The following is a 15527-nucleotide window of genomic DNA, read 5'->3' on the forward strand; positions in this document are numbered from 1 at the left end:
AGGTTACAGAGACGGCAGTGAGCAGAGTGATTAACAGCCCCGCAGAAACAGCATGTGGTGGGTAATCAAAGTCTTATGGCAAGTGTGAGAAAACTGGGAATTCACAAAGAAGTGGAATCAGTTTGGAGGTCATGCTGATATTTACAGAAAACCCAGCTGTTATTGTGCTAAAATGATCTATAAAGTGGGGGAAATACACCAAACAGAGCCCGCAGGCAGAGGAGGTAGGCGGCTGGCTCTGGCCTTGCATGCATTTGCAGCGTGCGCTCGGCGTGTCGGGTGACGCGAGGAAGCAGGTTTCCAAGCTGCTGCAGCCTTAAAGCTGCAGAGTGACAAGCCCAGGTTCGGAGGAGAGAGTCTGGCCTTCCAGTCCTGGCTGCGTGTGCGTCAGCGCCGAGAGGGTAACAAGTTCATCTCAGCCAGGGTGGGCTGAGATGAACTGCTTACAGTGTCTTCTGTGCAATTTGTGCAGGTTCAAAATGAAACGTTAGGCTCTGTCAGCAAACTTAACCCATTTGAATGTTGACAGGTTGTTGACTCGGCCTGATGCTGATAGTTTGGAGGCAGAGCTGCTCTTAAGCGTTGCATCTAATGACCAATAGGAGCCCAGATGTGATGACATCTGACCACTTTTAACTAAATGTAGTTAAACAGGAGTCAAACTAACTCTAAATAATGTCTAAATAATGTCATGAAGAAGAAGTTGTTCTGGAGCTGCCATCTATTGGTGTAATAATCTGAGATTTTGTTGCTACAACATTTCTACGAACAACAGGAGATTCATTTAACGTTAGCTTGTTAGCAAAGATGCTGCGTCACTAGCTCAAACAGACGGCCTTGAAATAATGTCATGAAGAAGAAGTTGTTCTGGAGCTGCCATCTATTGGTTGCTACAACTTTACATATTTAGACTCATTTCTACGAACAACAGGAGATTCATTTAACGTTAGCTTGTTAGCAAAGATGCTGCGTCACTAGCTCACTTGGTCATGTGACCTGGCTGGTTTTCTCTCTCCAGATGCATGTCAGTGTTTTTTCTTTCCTCCGTGGAAATCTAGTGAAACTGAAATAGAAATAAAACTGTGATTTGTCTGGATAAGTGCTCATTTGTACTGCTTCTTTCTTTCCTGAGCATCGCCGCCATGTCAGACCTTTGTTCGGTACCTTCCAAGTGCCTCAGAGAAAGAATGAGCTGCTGCACCAAAGATGATAAAACAATTAGAAGCTGGAAACCTCCTAAACTGTGGTTCTGTCTTTTGTGCAATTTGTGCAGGTTCAAAATGAAACGTTAGGCTCTGTCAGCAAACTTAACCCATTTGAATGTTGACAGGTTGTTGACTCGGCCTGATGCTGATAGTTTGGAGGCAGAGCTGCTCTTAAGCGTTGCATCTAATGACCAATAGGAGCCCAGATGTGATGACATCTGACCACTTTTAACTAAATGTAGTTAAACAGGAGTCAAACTAACTCTAAATAATGTCAAGAAGAAGAAGTTGTTCTGGAGCTGCCATCTATTGGTGTAATAATCTGAGATTTTGTTGCTACAGCATTTCTACGAACAACAGGAGATTAATTTAACGTTAGCTTGTTAGCAAAGATGCTGCGTCACTAGCTCAAACAGACGGCCTTGAAATAATGTCATGAAGAAGAAGTTGTTCTGGAGCTGCCATCTATTGGTTGCTACAACTTTACATATTTAGACTCATTTCTACGAACAACAGGAGATTCATTTAACGTTAGCTTGTTAGCAAAGATGCTGCGTCACTAGCTCACTTGGTCATGTGACCTGGCTGGTTTTCTCTCTCCAGACGCATGTTTTTTCTTACCTCTGTGGAAATCTAGTGAAACTGAAATAGAAATAAAACTGTGATTTGTCTGGATAAGTGTTCATTTGTACTGCTTCTTTCTTTCCTGAGCATCGCCGCCATGTCAGACCTTTGTTCGGTGCCTTCCAAGTGCCTCAGAGAAAGAATGAGCTGCTGCACCAAAGATGATAAAACAATTAGAAGCTGGGCTAATGGAAACTTCTGGCCTCCTAAACTGTGGTTCTGTCTTTAGTGCAATTTGTGCAGGTTCAAAATGAAACGTTAGGCTCTGTCAGCAAACTTAACCCATTTGAATGTTGACAGGTTGTTGACTCGGCCTGATGCTGATAGTTTGGAGGCAGAGCTGCTCTTAAGCGTTGCATCTAATGACCAATAGGAGCCCAGATGTGATGACATCTGACCACCTTTAACTAAATGTAGTTAAACAGGAGTCAAACTAACTCTAAATAATGTCATGAAGAAGAAGTTGTTCTGGAGCTGCCATCTATTGGTTGCTACAACTTTACATATTTAGACTCATTTCTACGAACAACAATTTCTACGAGCTGCTGCACCAAAGATGATAAAACAATTAGAAGCTGGGCTAATGGAAACTTCTGGCCTCCTAAACTGTGGTTCTGGCTGCTTTTATGAAGCATGTAAACCTGACATTCGATGGGGATCGAGTCACTCCTGCATGTCTGTGCTCAGCTAGACTCAAAATGCTCCGCAGAAGCTTGTTTTATCCATCAGAAAACCTGCTCTCGTTCACATATTTTCCTGTTTCTTTCGTCAGCTGCATTAATCAGAATAAATTTAAACTACATGTCAACTCATGGTCACTTAAAGCATTTCCAGACTCTCGTAAATTCCTGATTTTACCGCCACGGTGACATCAGACAAAACAGCATTCAAGCAAATTAGATGATATGCTGGTTAGGTTCTTGGATGAGATTTAGGGCCCTGATTTCAAACCACAGAAGATTTCTGAGTCAAATATATGGCTGCCTATGTAGCACCCCCCTTATCACTGTTTATAACACAAAAATGAGTCAATAACCTCCCAAAGTTGAGAGTATGCCGACTTCTCCAGGCAGCAGCACGCCAGCCGAAGAGCTCTGGCTGCTGTGTGCATGGATAGGATGGAGCTAGAACCAGGAAGTAAGTGGTTAATTGAGTAGATTTGCTAACTTTGCCATGTGTCTGTGTTATTTTTGTGGCATACATTTATGTATGACATGCAGTGAGGCAGAAAAAAGCCAGTTTAGTGTTGAGAGAAGTAAATGGGTCCACTTTAATCAGTCAGACGATGTGTTGCCGTTGGTCTATTAAAGGAATAGTTTAGTTTGGGAAAACAGGAAATGACTCTTCAGCGTGGCCTGTCGCTTCTGAGCAATCTCTGGGTGCAGCTGGATGGTCTTTTTTGCTCATGGAAGAGTCTTAACGAAGGGAAATGACCTGAAAATATCCAAATGGCTGCACGATAAGAGCTGGTCGAATGAAGGAAAGGAGCTTTAGTGTCTCCTTTGGTGTCTACCTTGCATAAAAAGCACTGAACCATTGTTAGTTAAGGAAAAAGATAAAGCTATCCTACCATTCACAGTGATGCTGAGTTAGTTTCTCACAGCTGTACTATCTGGGATTCATGTTGAGAAACAGTAGGCCGACCTTCCAGAACAGCACATTTCCCTTTTGTGGCTTTTTCTACCTTAACATTATGTTATTATTAGAATAAGATTGCCTCTGTGACACAATAACAAAGCAAACCAACGCTTTTATTATAAATTTTAGGTGATTTTTTTAACTGTAAAAGTATAGGATCAATCCATGTGTATTCTAACTGAAGAATAACTATTCAGCCTCCCAAGCTGTGGCCACACCAGCATTTTCAGACATAAAACACACAAATATCCTCTTATAGGACATCACAGAACTGATAGATGAGCATAATAAGAGGCTTGCTTTGCTATTTCTTCTAATGAAAAGACGCTATAAACGACCCTTAACTGTAATTCCTGCTTGCCTTTTTGATTATTCCAATAGTTTCCTTTATTTGACTAATGTTCATACAGATGAATAAAATGAAGATCCTTGCATCCCAGTGGAAACAGAAGGCCTACTTTTCCACTTTTACTGAATCCTTCCGCATCTCTCAGAGATATTTACACCGTCACCTGTACTTCCTCTGCAGCTGGCTCCTGCCAACACCACCTTCCTCATGTTTGCTTCATTTTATAAACACCTCAATCCGCTGCCTCACGCAAACAGCTGTCCTGCGTGCGCGCGTCAGATCTGTGCTAATTCTGACGCGCGCTTCTCGTGATGCCTACGTCATTACGCTGCCAGCTGATCGGACTGAGAAGCCGGGTGTGCGTCTGGGTTGGGCGTGTGAGTGTGTGTGAGCTATAGAGGGAGGGAGGACTGGGGCAGGAGTTGTGTAAAAGGGGCTGAAGTCCTGCGCTGCCTTCTCCGCGATAAAAAGCCTCCAGATACTCAAATTCTGCCAAAGCTGGTTGCAGCGCGGACGCTAAATAAATCCCCAGACAGCGACACACCCTGCAGAGCGCCGAGACTCCGCCGAGCTGTGGGCGAGGCAGCCTGCTGAAGTCCGCCGGAGCGTTCAGATGTGCCGGAGCAGGCAGGAGCGACCCGGCCGGCGGTCAAGGTGGGGCGTATTAACTTACCGAAGCTGAAGCGGTGCGTGTGCTTCTGCTGGCTCAGTGCGTGTTCCTGCCAGCCTGGTTTAGCCCGTGGTGGCTCCGTGACCCAGTTTGCGTAGAAATGGCAACTCGGAAACGGTCCTTTGCATGACTGTTTCCAAGAAAAAGTCGCCTCTGTGGGTCGTATTTGAGTTTTATAACAACAGGTTCTGAGATTCTCGAGGATTCAGTTGTGATGTGCGAGTTGTTCTGGCTGAGGGCCTGTCTGAGAGTCCAGGCCCACGGACTCTGGGGAGCTCCTAGGACTTCCAGGCACAGTGGAAACGGGACATTTGGTCATCCCAGCACAACCGACAAGAAGTTAATTTAGATTTGGCTAATTCTCAGGAACATGCAGTTATTTAAAAAAAGACTTTCAGCAGCCAAAGAGCCGCTAAATGTGGAATTAAATGTCAAAATGAAAGAATCCAGAAGATAACAGATGAGCCTGCAAAGGCCACATTTATCCCTGATGAGAAATCTATCGCTTTACAGCCATATTTAGACTTTTGTATGTAATAAAAAGCAGGAATCGTGTTTTCAAGCCTCCCCAGAATGACTTTCATTCATCATTTCAAAGGCCACAGTAAAACGCTGCAGCTGAAAGCACCAGGCCTGTATTTGTCCAACTCGTCCAGAAGTGTCTTCACCCGGAGCCTCTTGCATTTTGCTGAGTTCATGATAGGCCGAGGAAAAAGCCTGCGCTCCAGTAGGCGATAGGTGAAAACCAGGATGGCGGCGGCATTTCTCAGAAATGCACTGACTCCAGCAGCCATTTGGCAAATTCCTCCAGCAAAAGATGAGTTAAAGTGCATGTTTGTAGGAACCAGTGAAAGATTATTAAGGCAGATGATGTAACCGTGTGTAGGCCTCAGATCGCCTCACTTCCCTGCAAGTCTTCACAGTCTGACACACTTGTTAAAGGTGTTTTTACAGCAAAGTGCATTTATGTATCGGCAGAGTTCCCCGGGGACAAACGGCTGGAGATTAAAGCTCACTCTTATGTATGTTACATCGGTGGAGACGCTCTTACATAATTGTGCAGCTAGAGTTCAGCGTGCCGGTAGGAATGCGCAATAGACTGTGTCACGAGCTGCATTTGTGCCATTGCGAGCCGGAGTGTGACATAATCCACCCTGTGAATGAGGATCACATGGCAGTGACAGGATGTCACTTAAAAAGCGGCCCATCTTGCCTACATGTGCGGTTTTCTTCGTGTCCAGGCAGAGTGAGCAGCTCTGTAACTGCTCTCCTTTGCAGAAGTGAGGCCATCTTGCTCAACCTGGGTTCCACCCTTCATTCCTATTGCGTGCCATGTCAAGGAAGGATGGGGCAAGAAGGAATGTGTTCATTTAAAAGAGAAAGCAGAGGAAAAAAGCTGTTTTTCTCTGAGTTAAAATGGCACCGGCTGCCTGAGGACAGGCTTATGGGCCTCCTGCAGTGCATCACCATTTCCCAGCAGCGTTCTATTCGCCGTCATCTCGGGGTTAAAGTAAGACGGCCTTTAAAGTCTAGCTAACCGAGAAGAGGCTGAGCCGCCGCCCTTTCCCTGATTTCTGTCCCCATTCCCAGTTTAAAACGATCAGTCTGTGTCCCAAACTGCAATCTGGGACAGTAAATCCTCCCCAGCAGAGGAAAGTACCTGCATTCAGCATTTCTTCACCTTCCAGTTCCTTAAATCAGTGCTTCTCTTTTCACCTCAGTAGTTTCACTGGTATTTACTTCACCTCGTGCACTAATAGTGCACAGTGACACGAGTCGCAGTAGGAAAAGGGCTTAAGGTCAGGCTGTTTGCTGCGGCTCTTTCTGTTCGTTGCAGCCAGATATATCCCAACCTGCCTTGAATTTATCTACTTTTGAAGACGGTTTGGAGTTCTGACGACAGACAAATTGAGGCTCTGCTCGTGACTTGTGGCTGAGGCTTGATAAGCAATCTCCTTCAGTCGCTCATTTCTTCTTTGCTTAGACATAATCATTCAGATTTCTCACATGCTAGCCTTTCAACTGAAGCACGGCTGCCGTCCTCTCGGCTCGCCGTGGCCCAGAATGCACGGCTCCAGCCCAGATAAGCCCAGTCTTTTGTTTATTAGACTGAATGTTATCTTTTTTCACTGTTGCCACATGGATAGAAGCTCGTCTCAAGGCCACTGCTCGCCTCCCTTTCTCAGATGAGGCAGAAAGAAAGAAAGAAGGAAGGAAGGAAGAGGAGCGGGGGTGCAGGCGGGCGAAGGTGAGGGTCGGCCTGATAGTAAAGCTGCATCCAGGGCAGAGCAGATGTAGACGGAGAGGGGATGGAAAAGGAGGAGTGAAGGAGACTGCGAGCCCACAGCAGCCGGATGGAATTTCTAACATACGCAGCCGGAATGTGAGGAATGCAGGACAGTCTGATCTGACCGAGGGAAAGAGGGTGGAGAGGCCGGCCGGGCCAGGAAAGCCGAGGGAAAGCTGAAGTAGGGGAGATATGGCAAAGAGTGGCACAGCAACACTGGCTGCCTTTGTGAATGTGAAACTACAGAGTCACTGTTTGGGCAGAGAGCGTCACGTTCAGGAACAAATAACTGATTCAGTGTCTGTTTGACTTCCATTGCCACGAGGCTCGCCGTCCCAACCCGACTCATTCTGACGCTCCCTGGAGGCAAAGCACCAGGTGCCGACGCTCCATGGCTGCCTGCCTTCCGAGGCACCGAGTAAACGCTGGAAACAGAGCTTCTGTATCAGACTCTGCTCATATGGAGCTCAGATGTGGGGTGGAGAGCCACCACAGGACCCACAGAAACACTGAACTCCACTCTGAGAGCAACTGCTGTCCTTCTGCTTCACTCACTCCACGACACCAGCCACCATTTAAAGGAAAAAACTCATTTTATTAGGTTTTCAGCAGCCAAAGGTCAGCGGTAGATGAGTCTGATCCGACCCGTTTGGCTCCGGCTGATGGTGCCGTTACATTTTCTGCAGCCCTGATGTCAACAGGATGAGTCTCAGCGATGGTTTGCATGCAGCCGCTCTAAATTAAGATGGCAAACATTATGGCTGCTGCATATCTCCATGAGGATAACATCAGACTTGTTTACTGCAGTGCTGCTCCACTGAGATCCCTGAACCTTCAGCAGACACTTCCACGAGGTGAGCCGACTGAGATGGAAGAAATATTCATATCGAGCCACAGTGTTTATGGGAAAGATGCCTTTAATAGTTTCCAAATGGTCCAAAAACTCTCCGTAGGAACTCCAATCAATGAGTGGAAAAAACAGAAATCTGTGTTTATTTAGACAGTTAAGTGCAGCTAAAATGATAGTTTACAGTCCATAGATTACCGTCTTTGTCCAGCATCGAGAATCTATTCGTTGCTCCGACTCCATCAGGACACCATGACGATCTGACGCTGGTTTCGATTGGATTCGTTTCTGCTGACACAGCATGAGCCGTGTCTCTTTGACAGTCCAAAGGTTGGCTGCTCTAGATTCTGCTGCTATTTCCAGGTCAAAACCTGGGGTAGGATCTGTGTTGGCTCTCAAACCTCGGAGTGTTTATATATATTTTAAAGGACTGATTTTATCTGACATGCTTTCATATGACTGACAGGATCTCTGCCAACCTCTTCAGGAGCTGCTGACTCTGTTCACATCTGTAACCTGCTGCCAATTTAAAGTGCAAAGTGGGCAGAAACAGCTGCACTCCAGATGCAGATGTATGGCTGGCAAGAGGGATTATGAGTAAATGCGTCCACCTTTGGATGTGAAAGCTCCAAATGGGCTCGGTGGGATGGGTTTAAATCTGAATATTTAATTTAAAGTAAACAAAGGTTACAGAAAGGTCATTCTAGGCTGTGGAACTGCAGATCAGTGCATTCCCAGTGAGTCCAGCTCTGGCTGCAGACACCCAAAATGGCTAAAAACAACTTGTATTTGGATTAGTTTTTAAATGCTTTGATTTAATCAAAGGTCAAGTGTAATTCTGGCAGTTTTCAGTTCGTTTTTTTCAGTCACAAGCAGCCGACTCCCCAGCTCAGGACTAAAAACTGACATTTATCCCGTTGAATTAGTCAGGAAGTGAGTTTGTAGCCTCACCGACCGTTTCTCGTCTCTCTGAATGCAAATGGCTCCTTTTCAGGATGCTGCCAGAAAGTCAGTGAAGACATTTCTTCATGAAGTCTCATTGAGGCCTGCTGATTGGGACACACCCAGCTCCCCGGGCCGTGCGCTGCGTGCAGGGCTCTGAAATACCTGAAATTATTCCGGCTCTCCTAACAGAAGGAATGTGCAACATGTGTTACTCATCGTGCTCATGTGAAACTTTAAGATCAACACAAGATTAGGTTCTCTGCAGGCAGGAGAGGCACGGACCTGCTCGAGCTTTCTGTGTCTGACCTAACAGGATCCACACTTTAAGGTGTGTGTTGGGGGGCATTCTGGGAATATTTGATCGATTAACAGTCAAACAAAACCCTGTAACAGATTTTTAAAGATAAGGAAACTTTATTTATGAAAAGGCAGGACAGTCGGTCCTTTATATGCCTTTAGAAGCGATGTCTGGCCTCTCCAGGCATCCAGCAGATATGGTACTGATCCATATCTGGGACAAGAAATCCTGTTTCATGCTAAAGACATCGTCTGAATGCAGGTGCACTGGAAAAAGCTCAAATAGCTGTTGGTTTGAGACGGTTTACCTGCCTGTAAGCCGTTCAGACGCCATCAGGAAGCTCTGCTCATTTCTATCCACACAGTTTTAGATTCAAACAGAAGTCCTGATGCAGTCCAGCTGCAGCTGCATGTTCTCTGCGGATGAAGGCTGTTGAGGAAGAGAAATTTGAGTGTTTCATAACCTGAACTCGGTCCGTTTTGTACAAAGACTCATTTTAAACTGAATAAATAAGTTTGGCTTCTTCAGAAACTCCCAAAAACTATCTCTCTGAACTGCTAAAAGCTTTCCAAGATGTCTGATTTTATTTACAGGCCGTCTACTCCTCCTCATCAGCGCTCCCTCATCCTTTCGTAACCACGGTAACTGACTAGAATAATTTTCCACGAGGCCATTCTGCCGGTAATCTGACCCGTGATCCTGTGTGAATCTCCCCTGTCGTTTCTGCATTTCAGCCACTTACTCACAGCTGATGGTGCACACTTCAGCTCGCCTGCACCCGCCCACAGTGCGGCGGGCTGCACGCCGCCTCCTGCCCACGCTCCTTCAGCAGGGACTTTATGGGGAAGTTAAACCATCTCTTCTTCTCTTTCTGCAGAAACGCCTAAATCTGAAGGAGGAGGAAGAAAGACTCCGTCTTTGGGGGGGTCTCGGCTGCTGAGTGGCCCCCGGTGCTCCCTCACCCATGGCCCCAAAAGGCTGACACACAGCAGTTCTTCACTGGCAAGCTTTATGTTGGTGTACACATGCTAAAGCTGCCAGCTGAAGAACTGCTCTGGTCAGCCCTGCCCCGGATGATTCAACACGAGGAAGAGGATGTGTGGTGGTGGGAGTATGACTCAGTCGGACTTTTGCATCCTGTCTGATTTTTACTGCCATTGTTTAGCTTGTTTTATATTAATTTCATGCTCAAACGTGTCTGTTTTTCACTCAAACTGCTGAAATGTTCCCTGTTTTTTTTTTCCACCTCACAATAAAGAACAAAATGTTCTCCCTGAAGTTTTATTGTCAACTGCACACAACAGGTAATAAAATGCATTCCAGCAGCGAAGGATCTCCTTCCAAAAATAACACGCACTCAGGAAAGCGCACAGAAGCGTGTCTGACTTTGAACTTTGAGCAATTTGCTGATGACATTAAAGGAGAACAACGCAGATCAGATGCTCTTTAAGGTAAATCCTTTTTATCACCGTTACACAGAAGGTTTCAGGCTCATATTTAGTCCGATCCAGCTGCTGTTCCACATAAAGGGAGAAGCAAAGCTTACCTAACGTCTGCTCTTCAGGGCCCCGAGGCGTCACCGGCTGCTTCGTGGAATTCTTTCACAGCATGTGAACTTGTGAAATCTCAAGTCTTTCAAACTGGGAGACAGGAGAAGAGGAACTACTGAAGCTGACAGTGTTGAGATTCATAAAACTCTGTGCCTTTAATGCTGTGATTTTAATAAATGTCTCTTAACCAAAGATCATTTGCTTTAACTGAACAAATCTTCACACATTTCAAATTCAAGGGCAGTCAGATGCATGCTGGGAAGGAATCAAGGAGAAGCTGCATTAAGACATGAGCGATTATCCCTGAACACAACCTGCAGTTTCAGAGTTTTAACCTGCAGTTAAAGCCATTTACACTCGTTTTAGAGTCTTCAGAGTCTCCAGAGATCGGCTTTGATAGGAGTTTTAGAGATGATGTGTGCTGAGAAACCAGGAACTTTAGGGTGTTTGCTGCACTTTCTCAAAGTCACCACCAGATGACGTGATCTTCTGCAGCTGCAGCCTGAAATCAGACGCACTGATGGTGGAAAATTCCTGTTTGCTTAGAATTTGAGCGTCATGTGTGAAACGTTTCATTATTATCTCAGGATTTAACACACCAAGATTCCCTTAAACTAAACTAAACTGCCCTCCATTTTCAGGACCTAACAGCATCACATTTCAAGCACCATCAGGAGCCAGTTTGCACCTTTTGAGCCACTTTTAAAGCATCCTGAAACTGTCAGTAACGAGCTTCACAGCTGTGAGGTTAAACTGAAATAAGTGAACCAAGACAGACTGAGACAGAGAGCTCAGAGTAAAAAAACAGCCTTCTTATGCTCATAAGTTTATGTTAAAAACTCGAAATGTTCATCTGCTTAATTTAAAATCTTTTGCTCCATCCTCTTCAGTCTGAGTAATGCCAGATGGCCTCTTCGGCGAATGCTTGGAAACATTCAGAAAATGGCTCGGGTGGCACATTCCCAGCAAACGTATTTTGCGTGTGAGTGAGTGTCTTTTCACAATATTCTGCACAGTTAATGCTGAAGGACGGCCCATAATTCAACAGCTTCAACAGCATCACTGTGGCAGAAGTTTGACCAGAACCACAGCATTTAAAGCTGAAATGTGACTGGACCTGTGCTTCTTCTTCATCCTTTTCTTTTCCAGACATTCTGTTGCTGCTGGGTCACTGTTGTGTGGCACGATTTCATTCAAGCTTTAGCTTTAGCACATTGAAGAGCTGATCTTAACGGCCAGTACACCCCGGACAGGTTGTCAGTGCATCTCAGGGCCTCTTATGTACTTTATTCGCTAAATTGTAATGACTTTGATAATCAATTCAAAGCTTAATGACAGAAACTGCTCCTGATATGATTTAATCAGTTGAATAAACACGCTGTTCCAAAGCATTTCACACACAAGTGCAACTCAATGTGCTTTACATAGCAGGGAAATAACAGAATAAAAGGATAAAAAGGTGCAAAGACACGTAAAACAAAGCAGGACAATGAAGCTTTCTGTAAAATCTACTCCACACCAGAAGTAGTGCCAGATAGAATTAATAAAATGCTTTGGTAAGAAAGGATAATACAAGTAAAAAGGAGATAATAATCAAGAGTATCTGGAACTCTGACCACCCATCATCACATTTCAGAGGCCTGACAAAACAAGAAAGTTTTGGGCTTTAATTTAAAAGCAGCAACATTTTGGCACATCTCAGTGTTTCAGGGAGTTTGTTCCAGAAATAAGCAGCACAGTGTCTGAAAGATGCTTTACAATGTTTTCTCTTAGGACTATAAACCGTTAGCAGACCCTTTCCAGGTGAACTAAGGGTTATACGAGCCGCTGTTGTTCCTAACTGTGCTGTCATGACCTTTAACCTTTAGCATGCTAACTGAGGCCTGTAGAGTCTGAGATGTAGCTCTGGGCTTTTTCACCTTGGGTGACCTTTGACCTTTAGCATGCTAACTGAGGCCTGTAGAGTCTGAGATGTAGCTCTGGGCTTTTTCACCTTGGGGTGACCTTTAACCTTTAACATGCTAACTGAGGCCTGTAGAGTCTGAGATGTAGCTCTGGGCTTCTTCACCTTGGGGTGACCTTTAACCTTTAACATGCTAACTGAGGCCTGTAGAGTCTGAGATGTAGCTCTGGGCTTTTTCACCTTGGGGTGACCTTTAACCTTTAGCATGCTAACTGAGGCCTGTAGAGTCTGAGATGTAGCTCTGGGCTTTTTCACCTTGGGTGACCTTTGACCTTTAGCATGCTAACTGAGGCCTGTAGAGTCTGAGATGTAGCTCTGGGCTTCTTCACCTTGGGGTGACCTTTAACCTTTAACATGCTAACTGAGGCCTGTAGAGTCTGAGATGTAGCTCTGGGCTTTTTCACCTTGGGGTGACCTTTAACCTTTAGCATGCTAACTGAAGCCTGTAGAGTCTGAGATGCAGCTCTGGGCTTCTTCACCTTGGGGTGACCTTTAACCTTTAGCATGCTAACTGAGGCCTGCAGAGTCTGAGATGTAGCTCTGGGCTTTTTCACCTTGGGGTGACCTTTAACCTTTAACATGCTAACTGAGGCCTGTAGAGTCTGAGATGTAGCTCTGGGCTTCTTCACCTTGGGGTGAACTTGCTGGGACGTCCACTCCTGGGAAGATTGACAGCTGTCCTGAATGTTTTCCACTTGTGAATAATCTTTCTCTCTGTAGAATGATGGACTCCAGATAGTCTGGAAATGGCCTTATAACCCTTCCCAGACTGATGGGCAGCAGCAGCTGCTTCTCTGAGATCATTGCTGGTGTCTTTCCTCCTTGGCATCGTGTTAAACTGACAGAACTCCTGCTTTTATAGAGCTGCTCACACTGACTGAGGATCAGTTAATCAGAGCATTGATCAGCAGCTCCTGGCTGCTTCTTACCCTCTTAGTTCCTGTGGATGGAAAGATGAAAGATGCTTCTGTCTTTTAGCTTAGTTTTTGTTCAATTTTCGATTCAATAATACTTTATTAATCCCCAAAATGTCTCTTAGTTCCTGTGGAAGCAGGTTTCCATGGTTACTCACACACTGCTTCTGCATTTTAGCTTAATTTTTGCTAAAATAAATAATGAAACAGTTTAATATAAACGACTTAGCAACTACCAAATGCCTTCATATTATGTCTTGACACAAAAAACCTGAAGCAAAAGAGGCTAAACTAAACTACTCATGCATTCAGACATTTCGGCTCCTGATAAATGCTTCAATGGCAGAACTTTACCGGAGTTTCTGAGTCAGCAGGTGGGCAAATTATTAAAAGGCTTGCGATTCCGTTTTCGCTCTGCTCCCTCTCTCCATCAGACACTTTGCTGCGTCCTATATGCTGATCAAGCTGCTACCCCCACGCGTAAATGGAAAGCTTTTACGCACCGGGCGTGTTCGCTTCAAAAGAGGTTGAATTGTTGCCGTTTTTGTTTTTTTTGCATGTTCCACGCCTCGCCTGGAGCTGAAGGCCTCTGGCACTAAGGATGAACGGGATGCGGTAATATCTCACGACACAATACAGGGCGGTGGGGGGGCTAAAATCAAGACGTGCGTTTGGACGCGCACCCGCCAACTAAACGCGAGAGACTCAGACATCAATAACATCTCGCTCATCAATAAGACATTTTCATGGAGATAGTCTGCTTAATTGAATAGACTGACTCGTGTGTACTTTGCTCCAGATTCCTAATTTTAATCTGATGACCCCCAACGGAGAGCATCTGACGGAAGTCTTTGCAGTATCGCCATCATCGGGACAGCAGCGCCTCCGGAGAAGGAACACGCCTTGGATTTAATTCATCTTTCGGTGATGGCTATCAACACTGATGCTGCCTATGGGAAAAGCGCCCTTGGCGAGAGGGAAGTTTCCAACCCGACCAACTTCCAGGACACGGAGATGCTACTGAGCACCGCCACGAGCGAGCCGACGGGGCAGAGCAACCTCAAGCCGTCCGACTCCTTCTCCCTGAACATCAGGGGCAGCGTCCGGTCCCTGGATGCGGACCAGATCGGACACAGATCGCCTCTGAAATCGGGCTCTGTCGGGCAGCTGTCGACCCCTCCCAAATCTTCCTCCCGGATCAGCCTGGGTCAGCTGCCCTCCCCGGTGCCACCGGGCTCCGCACACCCTTGTTACTTCTGGCTCGCCGTGCTGTCCTGCTTCTGCCCCGCTGTGCCGCTCAACGTTTGCGCCTTGTGGTATGCGCATGTGGTGAGTTCTGCTTCCACTTTCTCCCTGGAAATGTTCTTTATACATGTTAGAGTATGTTCTGAATGATGATTCATGGCTGGTCTCCTTCCCTTTCTCCCTAGTCGATGAGTGTTTCCCAAACTGGGGATACTGAGGGCGCAAAGAAGTATGGGCGTCTGTCCATGCTGCTGAGCGCTCTGGCCATGCTGCTGGGTGTGGCTGTGTTCATCTTCATAGGCTTTTCATTAGGTATGGAACACCGGCATGAAACAGCCGTTTAGCGCAGAGCCTTTAATTTACTTTCTCTGCTCTCTTTCTCCCAGAGATCCAGAAGTGACCCGTGGGATGGAAGGAGCCCCCCCCCCCTTTTAACTTCATCAGAGCTACAGTTTGCACTGAAGAAACAAGAAGAAGATGAAGACCAAAAAGCACAAATATGAGTTGAAAAAGGCTGAAGAGACGCTAAAGTTGTTTTTCTGTTTGTTCTTTTCTGCTATGAACTATAGACTATGGACTCTTGCTCGATAACCCCCCCCCCCCCGCCTTCCGAACTCAGGAATGAAGAGGAAACAATGTGGAGGCAATGCAAGCTTCATATAGACCAAAGGAGCGGTGCACTGACTCACTCTCACCAAAAAGACCTTCCTTAAAGCCTAAAGAATCATTAAGAAACTAATTATGTGAGCTGTGGACAGACAGAAACAACAGGTAGCATCTCTAGTCTGTAATTTCCCTTCTGCCTGCCCTGCTTCTCCGTAATATCTGCTTCTGAGCTGTTCCTTTGTGTTTGACGGCAGACTTTTGACTGTTGGAAGATGTTTTCTTACCGTTTCTGTGGATCTCTGAACCTCGTTCTGTTTATAATCTGCTGCAAATGGTGCCTGAGGCTGTTTTCCCGCTGTCTTTCCACTCTGATGTTCATGTTTATA

At 45.7% G+C, this 15527-nt stretch overlaps 1 protein-coding gene across 1 annotated transcript; it reads left to right on the plus strand.

Moving 5' to 3' along the window:
* Positions 1–13903: 13903 nt before the first annotated feature.
* On the plus strand, positions 13904–15501 carry trarg1b (trafficking regulator of GLUT4 (SLC2A4) 1b). The gene is made up of 3 exons (XM_072374966.1): positions 13904–14619; positions 14721–14847; positions 14922–15501. The coding sequence occupies exons 1-3, from the start codon at positions 14218–14220 to the stop codon at positions 14933–14935; spliced, it is 543 nt and encodes a 180-aa protein (XP_072231067.1). The 5' UTR covers positions 13904–14217; the 3' UTR covers positions 14936–15501.
* The last annotated feature ends 26 nt before the right edge of the window (positions 15502–15527 follow it).

The sequence above is a fragment of the Leuresthes tenuis genome, unplaced genomic scaffold, assembly GCF_036924035.1.
Source record: "Leuresthes tenuis unplaced genomic scaffold, fLeuTen1.0.hap1 SCAF_21, whole genome shotgun sequence".
In the NCBI taxonomy this organism is placed as follows: Eukaryota; Metazoa; Chordata; class Actinopteri; order Atheriniformes; family Atherinopsidae; genus Leuresthes; species Leuresthes tenuis.